A 26,450-nucleotide genomic window follows, 5' to 3' on the forward strand; every position below is an offset into this window, starting at 1 on the left:
AAGTTTGGGTTTACTTTTCTTGGGTCAGACTTGGGTAAAAAAGCAAACCCATTTTTGAGCCAGGCTTAGAAATTTGATCTAAATATCTTGCATAGGCCCAACTCAAATCTCCTAACCATTGAACTTACAAATTAAGTCTTCTACTCTTTTTTATTTAAAAAATTCAATTTAGTCATTGAAATTGTAAGTATTTTCTGTCAAAATTTGTCAATTTAATTAGATTATTTTCATATAATAAGTAATATAATTTATAAAAAATAAATATATTAAATTAACAAAAATTTGAAAGAAATTACCAACAATATTAAAAATTTAAACTGAAAAAGTATAAAGGAGAATCCTCAAATTCCATAGGAATAATTATACATTGAAAGTAGAATAGGTTGGTGATGTAACCAGTACACGTGGAATTGATAATTTCCACTTATAAATTGATAAGATAAAATTTAAACCCTAAAATTCAAATAAAAAGGGAAATTGAAGCGATAAATGCTAAGAAATCTCATAAAAGCGGAATACCCCCCTCTTAAAAAATATTTATTAGATATATGGCATAAGGTAGGGAAACTACTATGCTTCTTCTCTTATGATTCGGCGCATCAAACTCTTGAGTTGCAAGAAATCGAGCATCCTTTTTCAATTTGCTTCAATTATGGCGAAATTGGGATTCAACTGCAAAGACCACTAAGAAGAATCCAACAAATCTTTGTTGAGATTCACTTCCTAATTGAATGGCGCTCCTTTTTTCAATATATTCCACATTTAAATCATCTGTAGTCTATCTTTTCCACTCCATATTTTTAACGTTAATCTCTCAAATTGAAATCAAAAGATGTTGAAAAATTTTTCAATGCCTTCAAATGTCAAATGAACCCAGATAAAAAGAAAGAACGGAGAAGATGAATTGAAATAGGAATTAAGAGTGACTTGACAAACATTATTCCTCTATAATTAAGAAAGAAGTAAGAAGAGTCCACTTAATATTTTTGAAAAAAGGAGACCCAACTTTTATCTGTACTCAAGAATTGATTTTTTTTCTTATCTTTTATACAGTGATTAATTTCTGGGTACCTTTATTGATTGATTAAAAACAATATTGCAGTCCTTTCTTAAGTTGATGATATGTATTTTCCTTTTAAGGTTTAACAGAAGCTGTAACTGTTAAGAATGAAAAGTTGAATGTTTTTTGGAAGAACTTAAATCCAGACAACTAGAAATTGTTAATGCAGGAGATTTCCTTTTATAAAAGCTACCGATTCCAATAAACAAGTAAAAGATAGGAATGCAGTGACACATTATCTGCCATAAACAGGGTCAATTTCATTTTGAAAACAAGCCCATCCTTGCCTAAAGAGTCTAACAGTAAAAAGAAAATGACTTAATTTCATGCAAGGACAAAAATGGTAGACACCGAAAGCGGCGGCAATATCAACGCGCTTCGTCAACAAGCACTAACCTCTTTTTAAGGAAGAGAATGGGTAACCCACCAATCGGAGAAGAGTTGAATGAGTGGTGATTTAGGTAGACTGTTTGACTACGGTCATTGTTTTAGCATTTTCAGAAAGAAAATATTTTATTGGCGATATTTTTACTATATTGTGTGGATGAGTTGAATGAGAACCTATAGCTCGGAAGCGTCAAGGAAAGGGTACCACGGCCATGGTAAATAATCAAACTTCCTTTTACTTTGTTCCTTAAAAATAAATAAAAAACCTTCTGACTTCCTTCACTTTTTCTTAAATAAAATATGGATTTGATTTGAATAGAGGAAAAGGTTGTTTAGGGTTAGGGTTTGTGTTTGATGACAAAAGAACAAAGTGCCTTCTCTTCGTTTTATTATGGTGACAACGACTCCCGATGCTGTAGGGCCCTTTTTCTGGTGCAAGCTCTATGAGATTTTCCTGCCCAAAACATAAAATGTTATCTACTTTTCTTTCTTTTTTTTTTTAATCCATGGAGTAAGTTGCATGTTGAATTTTGTAAACAACAGTTGTATGTGATATGTGTTCAATTTTGCATATAATTTTTCCTAATATCTGAATTTGCCCTGTCCTTTACTTGCCACTATGTTCTGCAATGAAAACGAAATTTAGCGTTTGGAGAATAAATTCTTTTGCAAATGAAACCATACTACGATTCTATCTCATTTTAATTGTAAAGTTCTAATCTAAGCTTCAGCCTAAGGACCCTTCTGGAGGAGTGGAAAAGCAACCTGAAAGCTCCAAACCTTTGTCCCAAAATGCAAATTTGCAACCTAAGAAAAGAAATCCTCCGTTGAAGACTGTAGAATCACTGCCTAAAACGCAGACAAATCCTGCCGATTTGTCTTCACTTACAAAGGTCAAGAAACATGGTACTCTTTATGCGGTTAGGAGATCCGAACGCCTTCAAGCCACGATTTCTCCTTCTCAAGACAAGGAAATCGAACGTTTAATTGATGAGATAACTCTAAGTGAAGGTGAGAAAGATGAGGTGCCACTCGATCATGAGGATGGGGAACTACCAGAGCCAATCCAGACACAGATGACCATGGAAGAAAAATTTGACTATCTTTTTCAACAAATTGAAGAACTACAAAAGACTCTAGAAACCTTCAAGTTCCAGGTATCGAAGCTTCTTTTGCCTTTATGTCAATTTCATTATGCACATCATGATTTGGTTTTGTAAAGGTGAAATCCTGTTCTAATAAATTGTTTTATTGACATTAATTACAACAGGCTACAAGGGATTCTTCCCCAACTGGAAGCCCTACGGCAGCAGATGTCCGATATAGAAACTTGTATTTTGAATCACAAAAGAAGGCTACTTTTTCCACTGCTATATTAGCTTTTATTTTAAAGGTTTAAGTTATGGTTTTTCCCCCTAAATTGTATTTTGCTTGAATGCAGATCGAGGCACTGACAAATGAAAACCACCAGCTTGCTCTCAAGTTGGAACGAGCTCTCGGTAAACTTGAAGCAGTATGTCTCTGTAACACTATCTTAGCTTAAATCTGCTGCCAAAGAGCACTATTATCATCACATTATACAGTATATTTTTAAGTTTTTGTTTGATAATTTATCATACCGGGGGTGCTGATGACTCTTAGCTCTTCTACTAGATACGTACATGATGTTGTTATTACCTGGATCTCTTCTGGACGATGAAGTGAGACCTTTTCTAATTCCTTTCTATGTGAAATTTTTGAAAATTTCATCTTTTCATGATGGAATAAATGAGTGCATTCAGTTTAGATGCTTTGGTTGCAATCGCATGGCTAGTTCTTATGCTGTTATTCCTTTAGGCATGTTATGAAATACATGATGCTTCTGGAGGAAAATTTAAAAATCGAGTCTTTTTATATGAAGTTATAAGATGTTGTGTTTGGGTGCAGTACGATAATGGGGCGTGTGCAGCTTCTGAAGGACTGAAGAAAATGAAGGAGCTCATATTGTTGACGAATTTGACAAGATCAACTGAAACAGCAGTGAATTTTTCTACACAGACCTTTCCTTCAATGGATGGAGGTGTTGAGGCAATAGCTAGTCCTAAAAGAAAGAAACCTCGTACTGGGAAATAGGCTTTGTTTTTAGATAGCTCTTTATCTTGGTTTTGGTTTGGAATTGACAAGTCGATGGTGTTATCGTTTCATCCCAACTTCCGACATTTGTGTTTGGTAATGCTAATTTGCTTTCACCACTTATCTTTAACTTTTATTAATTACAAAGGTGCTGGCGTTTTATCAGCAGCAAAAGTAGAAAACAGGACAAAGAACAAAGCAACAAGATGCATGAAACATTTTACTCGCTCACAAACGTACAGCAATGAATGAAAATTTGATTTTCATTACCATTATCATAGCAATACATGACTTTTATAGAGAATCTTTGTTGTTCCAATAGGGTCGGAAGCGTGTAAATTATTGTACTAAAAAATCACACAAAGTTCAATTCCCAGGGAAGAGAGGTGGATCACATGGATCTCTTAAATACCAAGTCTTTCCTTAGACAGAATATCCCTTCTATAGTAATTTAATAGCACAATTAAATACTACTATTATACCCTCAAATATTGAAAGAAAAATAGGACAAGAAAGAACACAAGAGATTTAACGAGGTTCGGTAAATTATACCTACGTCCTCGGGCACTAACACCAGATGATAACTTTACTATCTCCAAAATATTACAAACAAATAGAATTCCTTAAGAATTCTCAAATGGGAGAAGAGAGAAAACTAAGAGAGAAAGATTGGTTGGGATGGTTGAAATGAGAAATGGTTAGGCCTATTTATAGTTGAGGTTCAGGGACTAACTTGCAAATGGCCTAAAAAATTAGGGACCAAAATTGCAATTATACCATTCATCTTTGAACTCAACTTGCCAACCACTTTTTACTTTCTTCTTTCGGTGCCAATTGCACCTCCCACCATTTTTGACTTTTCAACAATCTCCACCTTGAAGATTTGATTAGGATAATCACATCTTCACACACTTCCTTCAACTCCCCAAATTTGATAAAGCTATCTTTTGTAGTGCCTCCAAATGCGCTCTCGAGCGCCATACACCTAAAGGTGCTCAAATTCTCAGGATGTTAATCAAGTTCAAACAATGATTAAACTTGATTATTGTTACCACCTTGGTCATCATATCTGCGGGATTATCTGCTGTCGGAATCTTCTGAAGTAGAATTTTTCCTTTTTCAAAGACTTCCCGCACAAAGTGATATCTTACGTCGATATGCTTGGTTCTTGAATGATAGACTTGATTTTTCGCTAAATGAATAGCACTCTGACTGTCACAATATAGACTAATGTGACTTTGAACAACTCCCAAGTCTTTCAATAATCCATTAAGCCAAATAGCCTCCTTAACAGCTTCTGTAACTGCCATATATTCTGCCTCTGTAGTAGACACAGCTACTATAGACTGTAAGGTAGACTTCCAACTCACTGGGGCTTTCGCAAGAGTAAACAGATACCCCGTAGTTGAACGACGTTTATCTAAATCACCAGCAAAGTCGGAATCAACATATCCAACTACAAACTGACCAAGTGCTTTATCCTGTTCAAAAATTAAACCAACATCTACGGTTTTTCGAAGATACCGTAGAATCCATTTCACAGCTTGCCAATGTCCTTTTCCAGGATCATGCATATACCTGCTCACAACTCCAACAGCTTGTGAAATGTCAGGCCTCGTACACACCATCGCATACATCAAACTCCCAACTGCATTAGCATATGGGACTTTCGCCATATATTCTCTTTCATCTTCAGTCTTCGGAGATAATTGAGCACTAAGTTTCAAATGAGAAGCAAGTGGGGTACTTACATGTTTTGTGTTTTCATTTACACCAAAACATTGTAATACCTTTTTCAGATATTGCTTCTGATTTAAACAGAGCTTGCCTCTCGGTCTATCTCTACTTATCTCCATGCCGAGAATCTTCTTGGCCTCACCTAGATCTTTCATCTCGAACTCTTGATTCAACTGAGCCTTCAGCTTATCTATCTCATTTTGGCTCTTCGAAGCGATTAACATATCATCAACATACAAGAGTAGATAAATGAAAGATCCGTCATGCAGCTTCTGCAAATATACACAATTGTCATATTTGTTTCTTGTGTACTTCTGCCTTCTCATAAAGCTATCAAATCGCTTGTACCACTGCCTCGGGGATTGCTTCAATCCATATAGCGATTTGTTCAGCTTACAAACCCAATTTCTACCACCAGCATCTGTGTATCCTTCGGGCTGAGTCATATAGATCTCCTCTTCTAACTCACCATGCAAGAAAGCCGTCTTAACATCAAGTTGAGCTAGCTCCAAATTCAACTGTGCTACCAAGGCCAACAAAATTCTAATGGAGGAATGCTTCACAACAGGGGAAAATACATCATTGTAGTCAATTCCCTCCTTCTGAGCGTAGCCTTTAGCTACCAATCTTGCCTTGTAGCGCATATCCTTCTTGCTAGGAGATCCATCTTTCTTTGCGAATACCCACTTGCATCCGATTGCCCTTTTATCTTTCGGTAATTGCGCCAACTCCCAAGTATTGTTCTTCCGGAGAGACTGCATTTCTTCATCCAATGCGCTTTTCCATTTATCACTTTCTAAGCTTTGCATTGCTTCTTGATAAGTGATAGGAATATCATCAACAACGGGAAGGGCGTAGGCCACCATATCAGTAAATCGAGTAGGTTTACGAATTTCTCTCCGTGGCCTTGCAACTGCAACTGGTTCTGGTGTACTTAGTGGTTCTTGGGTCAGAACCTCTTCAACCTCTAATTCCTCCATTGTGGCTGGAGAATTAGACTTATTAACTGGGCAAATCCCCATCTGCTCAAACTCCACCTATTTTGGAGTACACTCCACCTGCTGTGGAGTATTGCTCGTCTGAATATCTTTATCTGCTACCTTTTCAATGTGGCAGATTCATCAAAGATAACATCTCTGCTACAGATCATTTTCTTTGTGCTTAAGCACCAAAGACGAAATCCCTTCACTCCAGAAGTGATTCCCATAAAGAGAGCTTTCTTTGCCCTCGGATCTAACTTTGACTCCTTCACATGGTAATATGCAGTGGATCCAAACATATGTAAGGAATCATAATCTGTAGCCGGTTTTCCAGACCATACCTCCATAGGAGTTTTTCTTTCTAATGCAGATGATGGCAAACGATTAACAAGATGGCCAGCGTATGTCACAGCCTCAGCCCAAAATTGCTTGCCCAACCCAGCATTGGACAACATACATCGAACTTTCTCCAGCAATGTTCGATTCATACGCTCTGCCAATCCATTCTGCTGTGGTGTATCCCTAACTGTGAAGTGTCGAACAATACCATACTCTTAGCACACATCGAAGAACGGATCACTTTTATATTCCCCTCCATTGTCCGTCCTAAGCCGCTTGATTTTCTTGCCAGTCTGGTTTTCGATCATAGTTTTCCATTTAAGAAAAACTCCAAGCACTTCATCTTTAGTTTTCATGGTATACACCCAAACTCTTCTGGAAAAGTCATCAACAAAAGTAACAAAGTAGTGTTTTCCTCCCAACGAAGGTGTTTTGGAAGGCCCCCACACATCTGAGTGAATATATTCCAAAATACCATTTGTATTATGGATAGCAGTGCCGAATTTCACTCTCTTTTGCTTTCCCAGAACACAGTGCTCACAAAATTTTAATTTGCAAGCCTTTGCACCTTTCAACAATCCTTGCTTTGCCAGAATTTGCAAGGATTTTTCGCTGGCATGTCCCAACTTCATATGCCACAACTGCATTGAGTCCAAGTCTTTGTTACCGGAAGCTGCAGCAACTGCTCCAATAACTGTACTACCTTGGTAGTAATACAAGTTATTTTTCCTGATGCCCTTCAATATCACAAGTGCGCCAGATGTCACTTTCAAAATCCCATCTCTCATAGTAACAACTGAACCATTGGATTCCAAGGCTCCCAATGAGATGAGATTTTTCTTCAAACTGGGCACGTACCGAACATCAGTCAGAACTCTGGTTGATCCATCTTGATTCTTTAATTGGATGAACCTATCCCAACAGTTTTACAGGCATTGTCATTGCCCATATAAACAACTCCTCCATTTAGTTCTACTAAATCAGAGAACCACTCCCGGTTAGGGGACATATGATAGGTACAACCCGAATCCAATATCCACTCATCTGAATGGAACGACGATGATGATGCAACCAGTGATAGTTCAGAGTCACTAGTATCATGCTTAGCAACACAAGCATCTACAGCAGCTTTTCCCTTATTCTTCAGCTTTGGACAATTTTTCTTCCAGTGGCCTTTCTCATGACAAAAAGCACATTCATCTTTCCCGAGTCTGGACTTTGACTTTGATCTTCCCTTTTGAGTTTTCTTCCGAGTGTATGAACGACCTCGGACTACTAAAGCTTCTGTATCTCTGATTGAGTTTTTCTGTTTGTCCTTCTTTCTCTGTTCATAACTGTATAAGGCCGCACAGACTTCGCTCAGAGATATATCACTCCTGCCATGAAGTAGAGTAGTTTCTAGGAACTCAAACTCCTCAGGAAGTGACCCCAACAGCATCAAAGCCAAATCTTCATCTTTGAATGTCTCATCCATATTCAGCAAATCAGTGACTAACTGATTAAATTTGGTGATGTGATCATTCATTGTGGTACTTGGGACGTATGTGAAGCGAAACAGTCTTTTCTTCAAGTGGAGCTTATTTTGACTGTTTTTCTTCAAAAAAATTTCTTCAAGTGCCACCCACAACTTATTTGCAGAAGTCTCCTTTGAAAAAGCATACCTCTGCTCTCGAGAAAGGCATGATCGAATTGTGCCACATGCCAACCGATTGATCGCCTTCCAATCTTTCTCCTGTACATCATCTGGTTTCTCTTCATCAATGGCAATGTCTAGACCCTGCTGAAAAAGGGCATCTAGAACCTCACTTTGCCACATACCAAAATGGCCCGTGCCATCAAAGATCTCCACGGCCAATCTTGCATTTGCAATTGTCGGTCTTGTCCACATGGACGATGTTGAAGCTCCTACACCGACCGTTTTCTCCATAATCTTTCAATATACCTAAGGAAATCTTTTCTGATGTGGAAGATCAGTTTAAACTGCAACCACAGAGCATACTACGATTAACCTTCGGCTCTTGATACCACTTGTTGTTCCAATAGGGTCGGAAGCGTGTAAATTATTGTACTAAAAAATCACACAAAGTTCAATTCCCAGGGAAGAGAGGTGGATCACATGGATCTCTTAAATACCAAGTCTTTCCTTAGACAGAATATCCCTTCTATAGTAATTTAATAGCACAATTAAATACTACTATTATACCCTCAAATATTGAAAGAAAAATAGGACAAGAAAGAACACAAGAGATTTAACAAGGTTCGGTAAATTATACCTACGTCCTCGGGCACTAACACCAGATGATAACTTTACTATCTCCAAAATATTACAAACAAATAGAATTCCTTAAGAATTCTCAAATGGGAGAAGAGAGAAAACTAAGAGAGAAAGATTGGTTGGGATGGTTGAAATGAGAAATGGTTAGGCCTATTTATAGTTGAGGTTCAGGGACTAACTTGCAAATGGCCTAAAAAATTAGGGACCAAAATTGCAATTATACCATTCATCTTTAAACTCAACTTGCCAACCACTTTTTACTTTTTTCTTTCGGTGCCAATTGCACCTCCCACCATTTTTGACTTTTCAACAATCTTTTCAAACAAACACAACTACTATCACTAATCAGCCTAGTAAGTTGTGAAACATTGTTTGTACACTGAAAAAAGTCATTCAGCTACTTAAACACATCAAGCTTCACTCAAACATAAACAAAGAACTTATTATTGCAGCAAGTATACGAGCTGCAGCATGCAGGGTTGGCCACTTTTCAACAAAAGTTATAGTCTCTAGTTGCACTGTTTTCCTTCTACATTTTAAAGTGTTGGAGAACTTTCTGCAAATAACTGTTAATAGTTGAGTGAAGTTACCACAATTTAGTTGCGATGGCATTTCATTTACGTGGGTAATAAGTCACATGATCTTCAGACTTATATACTTTCTTTATTCTTTATAATTATAATTTGTATTATCAAACAGGCTTTGTCTGCCAGTATGTGTTTATGTTAGTAATTTCATTTTCTTGCGTTGGAATATACCTTTTAATTATCAATATCATTCTTTTCCCCATCTTCTGCAATTCTGGTTATGTGTGCTTTCAGTTAAAGCCTCACCAACTATAAATTAAATTTCAACCAGAAACATACAAATTTCGTACGGAAACTAATGAAAAGTGATAGCAGAAAAGCCGATGACTGCTGTCTAGAAAGGACCGTGCTGGCTAAAAGTTCAAACTAATTTCAGCCCTTGATGTTGAAATGTGACTTTTGACTGTTGTGGAATTAGTCTTCTGAAACCTAAACAACGACGTATAGATTTAACACTGTTTTGTAGGTAAATTAGCTTCTAGTATGCAAATGTGGAAATAGAAGACTCTTTCCACGATTTCCCAATATATAATCGTTTTGATATTGTTATAAAAAATTGAGGCTCTAAGTTTGATTCTCACTCTATGTAAGTTATGTACTATTTATCTCTAAATTTAGTTTAAGTCTAATTATGTGCTCTGTAAATTTAATTCTGGCTGCTTTGAATATATTTTGGAGTGCTCCATAATGTTTGATTTTTATTATAGTTTATTTAGTTATTTTTTATTGTACCCTTATGTTAAATTACTTCTCACACTCTAAGGATAAATTTTATGTCATTATAAATATTTAAAGGACATAGTCGAGAACAACCATCACATCAAACTCGTTTAATAATTTCAACTTTCAAGACTTATCAACCTTCAAGGTATTCATATCTAACCCAATTTCTATGTTGAGCTTAAGATTGACCCTACGCGAAGATAATTATGAGACAATGGTCCACTCCAACCCTTCTTTTATCTATAAATGCCTTTTCCTCCCAAAGGAAAGAGGTAAGCAAAAGCCAAGTACTAGAACTTTGCTTGAATGCCACTTCAACTTTTTCAAATCATTAATCCAAGAGCACGTTTGGTTCGCTGTATTGGATTAGAGGTGTATTGGATTAGAGGTGTAATGGAATAGAGGTGTAATAGCAAATCAACTGTTTGGTTGAATGTAATGGAATAGAGGCGTAATAGTAGTCCTGTGTTTGGTTGAATGTAATAGAGGTGTAATAGCATAATGGAAAAAACTAAAATGACTAGAATACCCTTAGCAGAAATTTGTTTAGGTAAATGATTATTGTTATTGTTATTAAATTTTAATAAGATTATTAATATCAATAATAAATAATTTAATCATATTTTAACATAATTATTATTAAATATATTTTAATTAAAATATATAATTTAATAAAATTCTTAATAATCAATATTCTTATATTAATTTTTCATTTAATTTAGAGAAATTTAAATATTGTTTGCAATATTAGTACGATAATAATATTGATTTTGTGCCTTTGAAACCATTTTCTAACATTAGTCCATTGTTTTTAATATTAAACAATACTTTATGTTATAAACAATATTTTTAAATATAAAGTAAATTACGGTCAAGATTATTAAATTATTAGTAAATTTACTTTTTAATTACTCTATTTAAAAAAATTATAAAATGATGATCTTAAAATAGGGCAGTAATTGAATGAGCAATCCAATGAACCAAACATGATCCTCAATTCCTTCAAGTATGTTTTCAAATCAAAATTAAGAGTATATCTATTTTGTTGACAAATCTAAACTAAGCTTTTTCTAATGATTGGATCGAAAGGGTGAAGAACCCCAATAAACAAGAACAAGTATAACTATTGTTTTCTATGTCAGTGTGATCTTCTAATGCAATCAATTTCAACCCCATAGTGTGGCATTGAAAGGGTTCTGAGCATGTTAACAGACTGATTTGATTATTGATGCAAGAACAAAAATGATAAGAATCGGGTTGAAAAATAGGTAGTATAATCCATGAACAAGCAACAGAATGTGAATCCCATGCTGCGAAATGTAATAAGACCATGTTTTTGCATGGGATAAGCAAACCAGATAGCATATACCCAAACCTTAAGACACTAACATTGCAACAAAGGATAATTATCTAGGCCTATTGAACAGAGGTTTGATTCTACAAGAATGAACATGGTGCAACTTTACGACAAAAACTTGATTGCGATTTCAAGCTGCATATAAAGCAAGCAAAGAAGCAGAATTGGGTTCTAACTGACCATAGTGCAGTGTCATAGTGAACATGTAGAAAGCTTCATAGCTTCCAACTTCATCCGAGTTCGAAAATTAACAGCCTATTGAAAAAAACATGCCTAATATGCCACAAAAGTGAGAACCCTATAGGCCTAGACTAAGGTCATGCAACTGAAAGCTGCAATAGAAGAAGCTGAAACCTATACTAGATGATAAGATAAAACCGATATACGATTTGTACGAGCAACGGTGTAAACAAGTCATCAAGTGAAAGCATTACAAATTGTTCTCTATCAGCAGACATGAAAACTTGCTCTAATGAAAACATTGTTGCAAACAGTTTAAACACGAAAATAGAATCTTCGTCGCAACCCCATGGTACAAATATGTTTCAAACAAAACCAAATAGTAAACGGGGAACAGATTCTGTCTTACAATGAACATGTAAGGCATATATTGAATCGACGTAAACGACATAATGTTGAATTATGATACAATATAACAAAGGATAAGAAAAACAAAGGATAACCAAAGTAACATGAATACAAACAAGAAAAATAGAAGCAATTCATTCAAACTTGTGCTTTAAAATTGTAGTGCACACTCAGCTTAATAAAGGAAAAAAAGAAAAGGGAAAATCTTGAAAATAATACCTTTTCCTTTCTGATAAGCTTGCAACCTTCAATAGGATCAAAACCAGGAGGCAGATTTCCTCTTGGGATTGGCTCTATCTGCAAAATATAAAAGAGGAAGATGATGTAAATATTGACAATAAATTTTAGCTGCATTTGAAAAAGAGGAGACATCCAAGGAGATCTAAACAGGTTTTATAGTCAATTACATTTTGTTTTTCTTCTTTTGCTGCCCTATATTAGTTTATCTGTCTATATAGGGACACCTTTTCATTGACTTAAAGTAACAAAACTCTCATGCGCTAAGGCTAAAGATTGGTGAAATTTAAGATCCCTTTGATATAGTATTTAATTAGTTTAACAGTAAATGAAATAGACTTGATAGGATTTGCTTTTTGTGCAAACCTCTTTAATATTAAACGTGCCTATCCATAGCTTGATTCATTTTGCAGCCAAAGCCAAGCTATTATTCAATTAGAGAGCTCTATGGGAGAAACAAAACAAAAAACTTAAAGAATGCAATATTTCAACACAAATCCTCATGAGCATATACCCAAAGGTTACTCTAAGAATCTGCCCTACTCTGTCCTCATAAGTCAAACTTTCCTTTTTCTTTTATTTCTTCAATTCAATAGCAGGAGAGGACCATGGTCATATTAATACTTGCCTTTGGAAATCATATTTTTAAATGACAACAGAAGCAGCAACAAAACTACTCAAATAATAGGGCACTTTACCTTACGTTAAGGCCCTAGATTTAAATTATACTTAAAAGATAAAAGATATTAGCATAAACCATGCACATGGTGACAAATGGAAATAATTTAGCATAAAAGAAGAAAGCTTCTTTGCATATTCATCTATGCTAGTTGATCAAATGGAAATAGTTTAGCATGTCAGATGACCTAACATTCTTTAGGGCCTAAGATGAAACTTAAATGATATATGACTATGCATGCCAGGACTTTTAACATTCTTTCTCCTTTTATGTTACTAAAACCTTGTCCCTCAGAGAATTTTGCTCTTTTGATCAGGTGATGAAAAGCTAATTAGATCAGTCTCAGCCTTTAGAAGACAATTCTAACTCAATTTCAAACAATGGAATGCACTAAATCTAAATTTTAAACTAAATAAATTAAAAACACAAAAAATTAGGATAATCGGGAAACATAGATAAACATCTGAAGCGTAGAAATTAAAGGAAAGGAGACAAGGTATTCTCACTGGTAGTAGAGGCGTAGGCGGCGGTGCTGGAAGGTCAAATATGTGAAAGTGATGAAATTTTTGGGTCCTGATAAAATGAAGAGCAAAAACGTATGAGAAGATGGAGCTGGGGGCAAAAATCGATTTTAAGTTCCCAAACGTAAGAGGGAAAAATCAATGAAGAAGAGAAGTAAAAAGATTACCTCTGCAATCAATGGAAGGGAAACGTCGGAGAGGATGAAGCTTGATGAGGGCAAAAAAAGATTACCTCCCTTCCCGCTACTGTTTCTCAGTCGCTGCAAGAACTGGAAGAATGGTGAAGCCCTTTGGCTGTCAGCATACCTTTGGCCGGAAGAAGATGAAGGCGAATCGATTTGGCTGGAAGAAGATGTGAAAACGTGAAGGTGAATCGATTTGGCTTGATTTGAGGATATGAAATCGATGGGAATTTTTTTGGGAGAAGAAGGCAGGCTATTTTGGTCTCAAAATTAAAGAAGAAAACGATGAATAGCCATTACAAACTAAAACCCAGGAATCCCTATTACAGCTGCTGAGGGAATAGGTAAGGAATAAACCTCCGATTCGGTAAACGGTGAACCAAACGACGTATTGGGTGGGGCCACCGAATCGGGGTGTAATGGATTAGCCATTACACCCAACCAAACATGGTGCAATATGTTCTTTGTATCATTCATGATGTGTTGTATCATTCAAGATTCAATGCAATAGTAATGTTATAAAATTCTAAATATATTTTAGTACATCTTTTGGTTCCTATATTGTAGCTAAATTATCACTTTTGTACTTGTACTATTTTTTTTATCAGTTTAGCTTTTGTACTTTCATCTTGTATAGCCTGTTACCTCAATTCAATTTTTTGTTAAAAAAATTGAAACCACCCAATGACACTCTCATATGTAAAATAAAAAAAATAAAAAAATACTTAAAAAAACACAAAATATTAAAAAATATTAAAAATATAAAAAAATCATAAAAATTAAAAAACCCCAAAAATATTGAAACTTAGGAAATTATAAAAACTAAAAAATCATATATTTTTCAAAAGTTATAAAAATATTTTTAAAATTACAAGTATGAAAAATTTAACAAAAAATCATAAAATTAAAAAAAATGTTTTTTTTAAGAAAATTTTAAGAATTTAATGGTTTTATTTAATTTAGGGATTCTTTTTACATTTTAATGAAAAATTTAATATATTAAAAATAATTTTGATATTTTTAGTAAAAAATAGCATAAAAATCTTACAATTTATAATAATATTTTTTTAAAATCTAAATTTCAAACAAACTTTTTAAAGTTTATGAAAAAATTTATATATATATTGAAGTTTTGCATAATTTTTTGTTTATAATATTCAAAATAGATTATAATTTTTTTAATTGAGTTTTAAGATTTTCTGGGCTTTTTTAAAAAAATTATGATTGCTTTTAAAAAATTGAAGCAATTTTTTCTTACTTTTTCTTAACACATGGTATCGTGTCATTGGCTGATTTAATTTTTTTTTAACAAATATTTGGATTGGATAAGGGGGATTACAAAATTAAAGTACTAGACCAAACGGATAAAAGAAATAGTATAATACTAAAGTGATAGTTTATCAATAGTATACTCACCAAAAGAAGTATTAAGTCATTAAATATATAATTTATATATATATATATATATTCACATGTATATTATATAAAAGAAGTAAAAACTTTGAGTTTTGGGATAGTTTTTAAATTTAAAAAAAAATATATTTTTATATTTAAAGTGGATTCTTTTTTTTAAATAAAAAAATTAAAGATGGTTTTTTTTGTCATTAATAATAACAATAATAAGAATATTAAAACTTATAAATAGTAAACAACTTTAAACATTGTGCATTTATTTAAAACAAAATTTAAATACGTTAAAAAATAATATAATTACATACGACAATCATATATATACAATAAAATAGAATTTTGGAATAATTTTAATAATGATTAATTCCAAAATCAAATTTAAATTATTTATCGACAGATTAACATAAATTTAATTTCGTAATTAAATTATTAATAAAAATTAAATAATTTCGTCAATTATAATAAATACATGGCAGAGTATACAAAGTAATAAATGTTGTGGTATAAGTCGAATATTAATTGAAGTGTGACACAAATTGATGTAGATAGAGAACCCACACATTGCCAGCTGTAAGTCAGAGGTTATTGATTGTTTTTAAAAGAGAAAGATGGTTAGTGGCGGTGGCTAATCTTGCGGCATAAATCAATACTGCTTTATAAAAATAAAAATAAATAAACATGTGAAACAAAGAGCATGCACGTTAACCATTAGGTATTTTTAATTAAGTATGATTTACGTGGGATTCCAAATACGAAGCTGGAGGATGGAATTAATCGATTCATCCTGCTACGCGTGAAACCCACTGTCCCTGGAAACCTTCAAGCAGTCACCCATCCCTACCTTCAAATAAACCCTACAAACACCTTATCTAAACTCTCTTTCCCTTTCTCTCGCTTTATGGTGTTTTGACCCATCCATCTCCTCGGGTTTTGTACCTACAAGCCGATTCCATTCACACTACTGGGAACTGGCTTCTAAACCTTCTGTAAGCTTCTTTTTTTTTTTTTTCTTTTTATGACATGTTTCTTCTGTTTTGTTAAGTCAGATGATTTGCACCCAAAAGCTTTTTCTTTTGTGATTTTTGGTGTGGGTTGATGAATAGTGTGTTTTTTGCTGATCTGATTTTATGGGGTTTTGCTTAATTTCTCTTTTTTTTGGGGGGGGGGGAGGGGGATCTTTGCGAGCTAAGCTAAGGGATTTCTTGGCATTTCTGTAGGTTGGCTGGTTAATCGATTTGTTTCTTTGGGATGGTTGTTGGGTGTTGAATTTTGAGATACAGAACTAATTCGATTGAAAAAGGTATGCAATACTTAATTATTAAATGTATTTCAATTTATTTGGGATCTGATACTTAACTTCGAAGATAGAAAGAAAATCAATGTGGAGCTAAGCTATTGGTTTTCATTTTTAAACCCAACTTGGATACCTTTCTTTTTCTGGCTATGCAAATAGTTCTATAAAATGCTTCCTACTCCATATATGTAGGCTACTTTTAGATCACACACAACTTTACTGTTCTTCCTCTTAAAAAAATGGAGAGATAGAGGGCACTGAATGAAATCTCAAACTGTTTCCATAAATGATGATGCATTTATTACTCTTTTGACTGTTGAGACTAATGAGCCCTTTCATGTTGATCTTTTGCATTTCAGATTAGTTATGGGAACTCTTGCAATTGACACCGAGGATTTGGATTCGGATATATACCTTGCTTTGGGACTCAAAAGATTAGGTAAAGGAGCTATTGGTACTCCACGGATTTTAACACTTCTTTCTTCACTCCTTGAGAAATCTGTCCAAAAGAATGAGATGCAAATAGAGACAGCGAGTGCTAAAGACAACATTGCAATCTTCCATGGCTTAAGAGTTCCCACCATAAGCATTCGACAATATATTGATCGAATCTTCAAGTATGCTCGGTGCAGTCCTTCGTGCTTTCTTGTTGCATACATTTACTTGGATAGGTTCAGTCAACAAACTGATATGCATTTGACTTCCCTTAATGTTCATCGACTCCTTATTACCAGTGTTATGGTGGCAGCAAAATTTATTGATGACACGTAAGTGTTAACCAATTTAACTACTCATTGATAATGAACTCTTTCTCGTTGTTTTACAAGCTAGGGTTTATTGTGTGGAAAATGCAAGCCTTTCCTGTAGGTGGTTGGGGTTTATGCATTTGTACGGAGACAAATATCTCCAATAGGATTGTATATAGAGGTTTATCTTAGATAGATAGCCTTTGCGCAACAATTTACTGATAAACATGTATAAGTTCAGTTAGAAGAAAAGTACATTCCATTTTGCAGCACTTCATTTCATTGTCTTTTGCAGGTATTTCAACAATGCATATTATGCCCGAGTGGGAGGAATAAGCACAGCTGAATTGAACAGGTTGGAGATGAAATTTTTGCTTAGTCTAGATTTTAGACTTCAAGTGAGCATCAATACGTTTCGAAGATACTGTTTACAACTCCAAAAGGAAGGGAACCAAGTTGAACGGCCTATCCGAGCTTGTGGGATTAAAGAGAGTTGGCCCAGCAAAAGTGATACGCAGTGTGCTCCCACAATTGCAAGATGAAGTCAAATTCTGAGTCCTAGAGAATTTGGATTTATCAATTCTTGTGCCGAATGTAGTTTTAGTGATGATTCTTCAAGGAACACCAAGCTTATTTTTTTTGCATAAATTTTTATGCCATCAGTTGGCATGATTGTTTCCGTCTTTGAAGCTTTTGTTTATTTCTTCCCTGCACCTTGTGTTTTTACCTTTCTAACTTCCTTGTGCAGAAGGCATGTCGTATACTAAATGCTGACTTTGTGCTGCTCATCAAATTTATTGGTTGGAGTTTCCCCAATCCATATTTTTCCAAGTTTCGGTTATAGCTTTCATCTCTTCCTACCATCTTCCTTCCTTTTAATGTTAAATTGAGATAAAACTGAAACCATATGCATTTTCTTATTGCATTGCAGTTCAATTCTCATAGATGATAAGAACGAGCGACAAAGAATTCTTGTCAATGGAGGATTATACATAATGAAATTTGAAATGAATATAAAATACAGCGAGGTTATAATAGAAGAGGTTGGAAAATTCTAGAACCCAATCTTACACCACATGAATCTACAGATTCAGGGCCCCTTTGCAAATTCAGGCCATTCAGTAAGCTCCCGATAACCTAGCAGCATCTATTTAATCAAGGCTGTTATGATTTCCACCAATACATAGCTGTAAACTCTGTATGTCATCACATTTCTCCATCATCAATATGCAATAAGATTCTGGTGTCTGTTTATGTCCACCGTTGTATACTCGAGCTGAGAAAATTTAAGACTTGATAGCAACATACATCCAACGGTATTATCTAGGTCTTTCCAGCGCAACCCAACCAAACTTCCCTTTTCGAAAATCAGACAGGACACGAAAGGCAGCTTGGTGGACATCCCCATTGAACAATCGAAGGGCTAACTTCTCAATAAGCCTGAAATGCACAAGATAAACAACCAAACCAATTTGGGATTTAGGTAAAAGGAAATGTCCAGATGAGTTTTAACTCCATAAAAAGCTTCCGAAACTACATACTTTCTCAGTGTGCATAAGACTGGGTTTTTATTTGATTATCACGGCAATGATTGCCTATATATTTTTGTTGATTTGTTCTTCCTGATTGGACTTCTAGAATATTTTACAGACCGTCAGCCTATCTTTCTGAAGTTAAATTATAAAGTGGCAGATCAAGACATACATTTTACCGCACTGACCATCCACATCGACCTTGTAGCGGTTTTGAAGAGCTTTCATCCCTGGCAAGCACAAAAATAAAAACTGTTAGCAGCAGCTAGTTTCAGCCAAAAGTTTAAAGCTTTAACTCCAATCATAAATTGTTTTAGGAAAAAGAAAACCTTAAGGAAAAATGTAAAGAACAAGACTTGTGCGATTCAGAATTGCAAATCAACAGAAAATTTACTTTATTAAGCTCTTCAAATACCAAATCAGTATACCACATTGTTTGTAACGCATTATTTCTACCGCCTAGAATAAGCAATAGTTTTGGACAAGGTTAATTCTATCAGTTGGAATAAATAATTTAATTCTGCCAACTCTTCCTTAGCTCCTAATACAGGGTTTTAGGTCTACAAAGAAAATAACTAGAGGACTTTTATTTATGGAAACTACAGCTTTTTCTCAAAATCTTCATTATATATGGCATAAGAAACACAACCATCAGCTTATTCACAAAAACGCTTTTAGGGAGGGGGAAAAAATGCAAACGCATCCATTATATACCTCCTGAAAAAGAAACAAGTATCTTATCGGTCATGGAATGTCTATTAAATACCCTGTCCCGGTTTTGAATCTCGATTATCCTCTTAGCTTCTTCAGTTCAGCTTCCTACATCTATTCATAGTCCCCCAGTACCTACGGTGATTACATCATCTTGATCAAACAAAAAAGGAAGCAAGATCACTTTTCTACAAGATTATTAGTTCCTTGTTTTCATCATCCATTTTAGTATAATCATGCCACAGGAGCTATTGTTAGCGGTCTGTTAGTAACATAGAAGATGCCAATATTAACCAGCCTTTCAGTTTATTGCTTTCCAATATGTGATGTGATGCAAATTGAAATTGTGAAGCACAATTCAATTTGGCATAAAAGTCCAAGCTATGGAACTAAAGTGCTTTCTTGACAGAAAGGAAAAGGAAATGACACCAAATAATGTCATGCATGATCATAATTACATACCTACTGTTGGAAGTTTTGCTAACATCTGCACAAGAATGGCAGCAACATCAGCAACGTCATATGACCTCTCGCCAATGTCATCACAAATGGCAAGCTTTATTGCAGTTGCTTGATCACTAATTCGCATTGGGAGTATCCCAGGAGAATCCAGCAACTCAAGATCTTTCCCAAACCGAACCCATCTTTCAAAAGAAGTAAAAGTGACAAAGTTATGAGTAATTTGAAAGATGCTGTGTCATGTCAAGCTTAAAGGAATTTTCAAAATGTTGTTCTGTAAAAACAAAAGGGAAATGTTGTTCTATGCAGATGAAATGATATAACAGATCACTTTAATTCTGAAATTCTTATAGTACATTTAACGGAAAAAGAAATCATTCTAGCATACAATAAACAAAATTTCTAACCACAGAAAAATTGTAAAAGAAACCCAGTAATTGTCAACGACAACAAAACTCAGGACTTTTTAGGATTTAACAGTGCAAGATTAGAACTTTCAAAAATCTTTCAATGATCTGCTTCTTTAAACCCTTACCTTTCCTCTTCCTCATTAATTTCACATCTATATCACAGTTAAGAAACAAAAACCAAAAGAATACATACTTCAGTTCTCTTGTAACTCCGGGTCTGGGAGCAGCTGGGCACATTCTTCGTTTTAGCAAACGGTTGATCAAAGATGACTTCCCAACATTTGGGTACCCAACTATTCCAGCTCGAACCTGGAAAAAATTTTAAAAGCCACCAACATTTATATTAACATTTGATATGAAGCTTTAGAATATGGGTTCAATACTGATATATAGGTACATGACAGAGGTTATCTAAATAAGTCTTACCATTTCTACACACCTAACTCATGCAACTCCAGTAGGAGTTAACCAGCTTATTGAACAAAATTCATCACAGTCAGTCCTTAGTCATAAAACTTGTCAACAATCCAAACCAATGTTTGCATAATATAGTTCACGAAATAAACAGAAAAAACATGCAAAAAATAAAGTGACCAAAGAAGCTAAGACACGACTCAAGAAAGAAGATACAAGCATGCAACTAATGCAGTGAAACCCACCGGACGAGGAAGGAGACCTTTGCCTCTACGTTTAACATTTACTCCTGCTGCTAAAGACTTTGCCAATCGACTAAGCTTCATAGTCCCCTGAGTTTGCCAAATTCAGATAAGTAACTTACCAAAACAATTTTTAAAACCACAAAAGTAAAAGGGTCAAAATAGAAATATTTGATTCATATACCATTCCAAGTTGCCCATTTGAGAAGACAACCTTGGTTCCCTGCCTTGAGAAATGCATTGCCCAAGCATTCCTATCTGCAGTGGATATCATGTCTTCCCGGTTCAAAACCAAAATCCTCTTTCGATTACCAAGCCATAAATCCATCTGTGGGCATAGCAAACTCAGCACATACTAAGTTAACACAGGCAAGCAGGCAAAAGCAAGAGTGGTCATTCAGCTAAACATGTAATAAACAAATGGTGGAAAAGGCTAACCTGAGGATGTGTAGTAGATAAAGGAATTCTAGCATCTCGTACTTCTATAACCACATCTATTAACTTGAGTTGCTCTTTTAATTCTTTTTCTGTTTTTGCAATATGCCCAGGATACCACTGTGTACCATTTTCCAAAAGATAAATTCAATATCATTTTTAAGGCTCAGCAGAAATTTAACAAGAGAGTAAGCAGCAACCCATACCTGGACTGGACGCAGTGCCCTGGTCCAGTAGTAAAGATCAGCATCCATTTCAGCCCAATCAATTTCATCTTCAACTGCCTCAGTCACACTCCCGTTTTCACGCCATGTTGGTGTTTTTCCACCCACGATCTGCAACGCCTTGTCAGCGAGTAAGTCCGGGAATAAATGAAGGGAGAATTACAGAAACAAAACAATGACACCATGGATTATGTTATGGGTATAAAATAAGCTTGCCTGAATGGTGGGTGGAGGCGAGGAGAGAGAAGCTGTGGCTGAGAGAGCTCTCGTTTGAGGAAATTTGGGGTTTGGGTATGGAGAGGTTCGGCAGTGAATTGAGTGAGTGTAGACATGCGGACGCGGCAGTAACCACCGTCCTGATAGCTGTAAAGTCATCTGCGTATCACAAACAGCTTCTCTCTAATTGGAGATCCCTCTAGGTAAGTCGGAATTTCAGGTCAGTTACTTAGCTCAGGTAATCTTAATGAGTCCCATGGCTACTTGTCCATATCCGAAGGTTCAGCCTGAAATTTAAAAAGGTTTAAGTTAAAATATTAAGTCTAAAAATGGGATAGAGAAAAAAATAAGTTTATTTAAAATATAAATTGGGCTCGGGTTTAAACATTCAAAGTTCGAGCCCAGCCAACCTAACTCATTTTAAGTTTATAATATTTTCTATTATGTTAAGATGATTATACAAAAAATTCCAATAAATAAAAAATGTATAAGATTATTAAACATTAAAATAATATAATATAAATATTTTTTAAAAAATAAAAAATAAAATGGACAGGTCTAAAATGGACTTGGGTTAGTATTTTACAAATATGAATAGATTTGGGCAAAATTTTAGGTCAAGCCAAGTTTGAGCAAGCATAAAGTATATTAATATCATGCTTAGATCCAACCCAACCCATGAGCACCTCTAACTAGAACATTTAACCAATATAATTACATTGGCTGGTACGCACCGTTCAATAACAAACCAAAATGATTACTTTTTATTTCCACATCAGTGTAAATTTTAATCTATACCAATTTCACCAACTCATTTAACCTTTGGTTGCATCGATCAAGATAATGTGCACCGACCGAAGCATAAATAATATTAAAAACAAATAAAATTATTATTATTTTAATCAACTTAAATATTTTTTATTAATCAAGACTAGGATTTGAATTTTTAATTAAGGTAAAGAGCAACTTTAAATTTTAAAGTAGAAATTTAATGAATAAAAAAAAAGAATTTATATAACACATAAACTAAAGAAAAAAAAATTCTGAATTCTTGACCAACATAATATTTTATGTATGTTTTAGTTAAACTTTTATTTTATATATTTAAAATGGAATGATCTTATTGTTGGATAAATTTATTGTTTAATGTGTGAGATATTTTTTTGTTAATTAATTTTTATTTGTAAAGTTTATTGATGAGTATTTTAAATAATTAATTAATATATGTATATTTAAAATTATTAAAATTAATTATATTTAATATTTAAAAAAATAGATAAATCTATAATGATACATGAAAACAATCCAATACCAATTCCAACAATGTTAAATGAAGAGGATAACATTTTGGAGTTTCACACAGATTCCTGCCTATGATTTGAATTTCTTTTCAAGAGTAGGATTTGAAAAGCTAGAAGTTAGTACGCAACTTTCACTTTATTTTTTTCTGGTTTAGGTAAACTAAATCTACCGACTTTCAAAAGTGATGTAACTTATTACATTTTATCTTCATTAAAATATATAATTAATTTGATACTTCAACTATATTTAAAAATAATTAAAAATTTATTTTAAAAAATGTAAAATCGTTTTCTAATGGGAGCCTGGATTCAGTAGCAGGAGTATGGTGTGTTTTGGAAGCGTTGTATAGATACTCACCTCAACTTGCAGCTTAGTACCTGAAAGAGTGAAATTTTGTCTATGATTTCTTGAGTGGAATATAAGATACATAGGTGTTCCACTTGTGACCAGAAGGCTTAGGGTGTGTTTGGGAATACTTTTAAAAAGTACCTTGTGGAAAAGTGCTTTTGAAAATTTCAGGTGTTTGGTATTGCTGTTAAAAAATACTTTTAGGAAATAAAATATCCATTTTAAACATGATATTATAAAGTAGTAAATATGTATTTAAATAATGTTTGAATTAATTAATATTATGATATTTTAGCAATAATATAAAATAACTTATTATAACTTATTGTTAAAAAATAATATATAATATTAATTTTAAATATTTCTAAGTAATTAATATTAATTATTTATTAAATTTAATTAGAATATATAAACTGTATTAAAATATTAAAATATAATAATTAAATATTAAAATTTAAACTAAAGCATAATGAAAAATTAGAAAAAGAAGAGAAGAAAAAGATAGAGTACCAGTGGAGAAGAGAAGATACAGAGAATAATTTCAGACAAAGAATTGGGAAAGTTCTACTGTGAATGAGATAGGTTAAAACAGTAAAATATTAACCCAAATGAACTTCAGGCTTGGAAAAGCTAAAATAAATGGCTTTTTCATATGTAAAAAAGACCTTAAATTAAGTTTAAAAAGTTGCCAAAATTGATAGTTATTCTTCATTGCTTTTCAGATAAAAGTACTTTTTTAAGAAAATATTCATCTCAAAAGCAACGAAGAACAATGCCTACGCAAAATTACTGTGCTCCATTATTGCAAAAGATCTCAACCAGAATTCATAATTCGACAAGTAGATTACAGCTTATACAATCAGTCATTTTTAACATACAAAGTTACTAGTGTAGGCAATTTAATTAACCAAATATTGTCCCCGGTTCTTCTGGAAGGGGGAAAATGAAGCTGCAAAAGGAGGCAAGGTAAGTTGGAGCTCTATCTGCTCTCTAAACCTGAAGGTGGACTTGGATTAAAAGATTTAGTAAGCTTGTATGATGCAGCATATAAGTGCCATCTTGGCTAAGGAGGGCTGCTTTTGGGTGGCACCGTGTTTTTTTGGAGTATGAAAATAACAAAGTGGTAGTATTGATGGAGATTTTGAAGGTGAGGAATTTGCTTCAACTGTGATTATTTCTCCTGATGCTCCAAGGCAGTCTGTTTCTAAGATTTGGAACGGGGCTAGAAAGCAGAAAATGAATGTCAGATGGGATAAACTTATATGTTTTGCCTCGCACATTTCCAAGCTTTATGTTACCATTAGAAAAAAAAACAAAAAAAAAAAACAAATTACACTTATCCCGAACAATGACAATTAAACTGTTTAACCAAGGGGCAAGACACTTGCCACGACTCACAGCCCCCGACCAAGGCGCCTCCACATGGACAAGTTTCAACTTTCAACACTGTATAATGAAAAGAAAATTGAAGTAGGATATCAAACTTGAACATCCCAATGTTAATGGGATTTGACATCTACGAACTGGGCCTTCATTCAGACTTTATCAATAGAAAAAGGAAAACCCAATTTCAACTGAGGCAGGTGCGATATATTTTATATATTCCATAGCCAACAATTTTCCTAACGCTATAACTAACCATGAGAATCTTGCAAACAGCAACGCAAATGAAAAGAAAATAATATAATACATCACGGATGGAGTACCACAAAGACCCTTCACCATGCAGAAAAGGAGGAGTAGTTCTCGACGGGTGTAAAAGGTGAGATGTTAGAAAAACAGGGAAAAGAACCTTCCCATGGTATTTCAAAAGGAGATGGACCCCTTTTTAAGATTCTCCCATCACAGCTTTCCTGCCATGCATTTTTCACTGCTCTAGAATCTTGTCGTTTTCTGTTTTCTACTTTAATATTATTTTTATGATCTAATGTCCCTAGCAATCAAAAACCAACCCTACACAACAGTCCTCAATTCTCTTTCTTCACATACCGAAGCGACAAAAAACCATTGCCAGGTATTTGTCTCGGAAAACAATGAAAAAACAAAGGGGTTTCAACGTCTGACCCTCCATTCCATAGCAGCTCCTTCTCCACAACCTTCACGAGCTCCACCTCTGTTTCACAAAATATACTATCTAGCTCACATCTACTTGCCACGTGACCTGTACAGTCCAGTGTCACAAAGGACCTCATAAAAGAAAACCCTTGGAACTAGTAGTAGCCTAGTAGCAATTTGCTACACTACCATAGTATAAACAAATATTGTTTGAATTGTTTGTGTCACTAACATCCAATTAGATCATCAGCTTAATTTTGGGGGGAATCTTGGGCTAGTTTTGGGTTAGTCAAAGTACAACATGTTCACATGATTTTCTGGTAACTCTTTGTTAAGTCTTAACAAAGGGTTCAGTAATTGATTGCGTTTTATGGTGTGAGAATGAAGCAATTCGGAAAATGGGGGCATATGGGTGCTATTGTTGAAAAATAACAGATGCGCAGGCGGGTCTATCATCAAGCCGCCCCTGCATGGATGCCAAGTGCTTCCATGTGGTGTACTTGGAAGGCTTAAGCTAAGGATCCGATGCATGCTATTCAGCGGAGATCAGTATCCATGTGCTTAGCACGTGGAATTTTCCGCAGCTTACGATGAGAAATTAAACTCTAGTTGAACCAAACAGGATATTGAGGAATAGAAAGTCGTTAGTAGTTAGTTAGTTCAGCAACTGTAGTTAGTTAAACAGTTACTATTTTATATTATAAATTCTAGAGCTTAGTCTCATGCAAGATAAGAGTATTGGATTAATTTTCAACTTCTTGTTTCTTCATTCTGTCTATTGCTTATTTCATCACAGGAAAAACGGAATACAATACTGCAACCTCAAATGGAAAAAAGTTCACCATCGTACACATTCTTCTTATTAAGGTGCATGAATGTAATAAAACA

At 34.3% G+C, this 26,450-nt stretch overlaps 2 protein-coding genes and 2 long non-coding RNA genes across 6 annotated transcripts; 2 read left to right on the plus strand and 2 right to left on the minus strand.

Annotated features, from left to right (window-relative positions):
* The first annotated feature begins 1,836 nt into the window (after positions 1 to 1,836).
* Positions 1,837 to 3,926, plus strand: LOC107923769 (uncharacterized). Its single transcript, XR_001691622.2, has 3 exons — positions 1,837 to 2,604; positions 2,718 to 2,960; positions 3,374 to 3,926. It is a non-coding gene; the product is annotated as an uncharacterized lncRNA (long non-coding RNA).
* A 7,211-nt stretch (positions 3,927 to 11,137) lies between these two features.
* On the minus strand, positions 11,138 to 12,607 carry LOC121209763 (uncharacterized). Its single transcript, XR_005904870.1, has 2 exons — positions 12,365 to 12,607; positions 11,138 to 11,396 (listed from the first exon to the last, which is right to left on the minus strand). It is a non-coding gene; the product is annotated as an uncharacterized lncRNA (long non-coding RNA).
* Positions 12,608 to 15,907: 3,300 nt separating this feature from the next.
* On the plus strand, positions 15,908 to 18,045 carry LOC107924293 (cyclin-P3-1). 2 transcript variants are annotated; one of them, XM_041081119.1, is made up of 3 exons: positions 15,908 to 16,160; positions 16,828 to 17,235; positions 17,510 to 18,045. In XM_041081119.1, exons 2-3 carry the CDS (start codon positions 16,835 to 16,837, stop codon positions 17,754 to 17,756), a joined length of 648 nt encoding a protein of 215 aa, XP_040937053.1. In that variant the 5' UTR covers positions 15,908 to 16,160; positions 16,828 to 16,834; the 3' UTR covers positions 17,757 to 18,045. The 2 variants fall into 2 exon arrangements, with proteins under 2 accessions (XP_040937053.1, XP_016710146.2); XM_016854657.2 differs by lacking the exon at positions 15,908 to 16,160 and adding an exon at positions 16,386 to 16,474.
* A 67-nt stretch (positions 18,046 to 18,112) lies between these two features.
* Positions 18,113 to 22,182, minus strand: LOC107924290 (DAR GTPase 3, chloroplastic). 2 transcript variants are annotated; one of them, XR_001691747.2, is made up of 10 exons: positions 21,858 to 22,140; positions 21,624 to 21,752; positions 21,421 to 21,537; positions 21,167 to 21,310; positions 20,986 to 21,072; positions 20,520 to 20,635; positions 19,920 to 20,101; positions 19,461 to 19,592; positions 18,919 to 18,976; positions 18,610 to 18,654 (listed from the first exon to the last, which is right to left on the minus strand). XR_001691747.2 is itself a non-coding variant. In XM_016854656.2 (9 exons), exons 1-9 carry the CDS (start codon positions 22,014 to 22,016, stop codon positions 18,534 to 18,536), a joined length of 1,113 nt encoding a protein of 370 aa, XP_016710145.2. In that variant the 5' UTR covers positions 22,017 to 22,182; the 3' UTR covers positions 18,113 to 18,533. The 2 variants fall into 2 exon arrangements, 1 of the variants encoding a protein (XP_016710145.2); XM_016854656.2 differs by lacking the exon at positions 19,461 to 19,592 and having other exon boundaries at positions 18,113 to 18,654; positions 21,858 to 22,182.
* Positions 22,183 to 26,450: the final 4,268 nt, after the last annotated feature.

The sequence above is a fragment of the Gossypium hirsutum genome, chromosome A11 (assembly GCF_007990345.1).
Source record: "Gossypium hirsutum isolate 1008001.06 chromosome A11, Gossypium_hirsutum_v2.1, whole genome shotgun sequence".
Classification (NCBI taxonomy): Eukaryota; Viridiplantae; Streptophyta; class Magnoliopsida; order Malvales; family Malvaceae; genus Gossypium; species Gossypium hirsutum.

Coding starts and splice junctions, on each gene's coding strand:
- LOC107924293 (XM_041081119.1), top strand. CDS start 16,835: ATGGGAACTCTTGCAATTGACACCGAGGATTTGGATTCGGATATATAC. Junction 17,236..17,509: donor GCAAAATTTATTGATGACAC/GTAAGTGTTAAC, acceptor TGTCTTTTGCAG/GTATTTCAACAATGCATATT.
- LOC107924290 (XM_016854656.2), bottom strand. CDS start 22,016: ATGACTTTACAGCTATCAGGACGGTGGTTACTGCCGCGTCCGCATGTC. Junction 21,538..21,623: donor GGGCACTGCGTCCAGTCCAG/GTATGGGTTGCT, acceptor AATGGTACACAG/TGGTATCCTGGGCATATTGC. Junction 21,311..21,420: donor TATCTACTACACATCCTCAG/GTTAGCCTTTTC, acceptor CTATGCCCACAG/ATGGATTTATGGCTTGGTAA.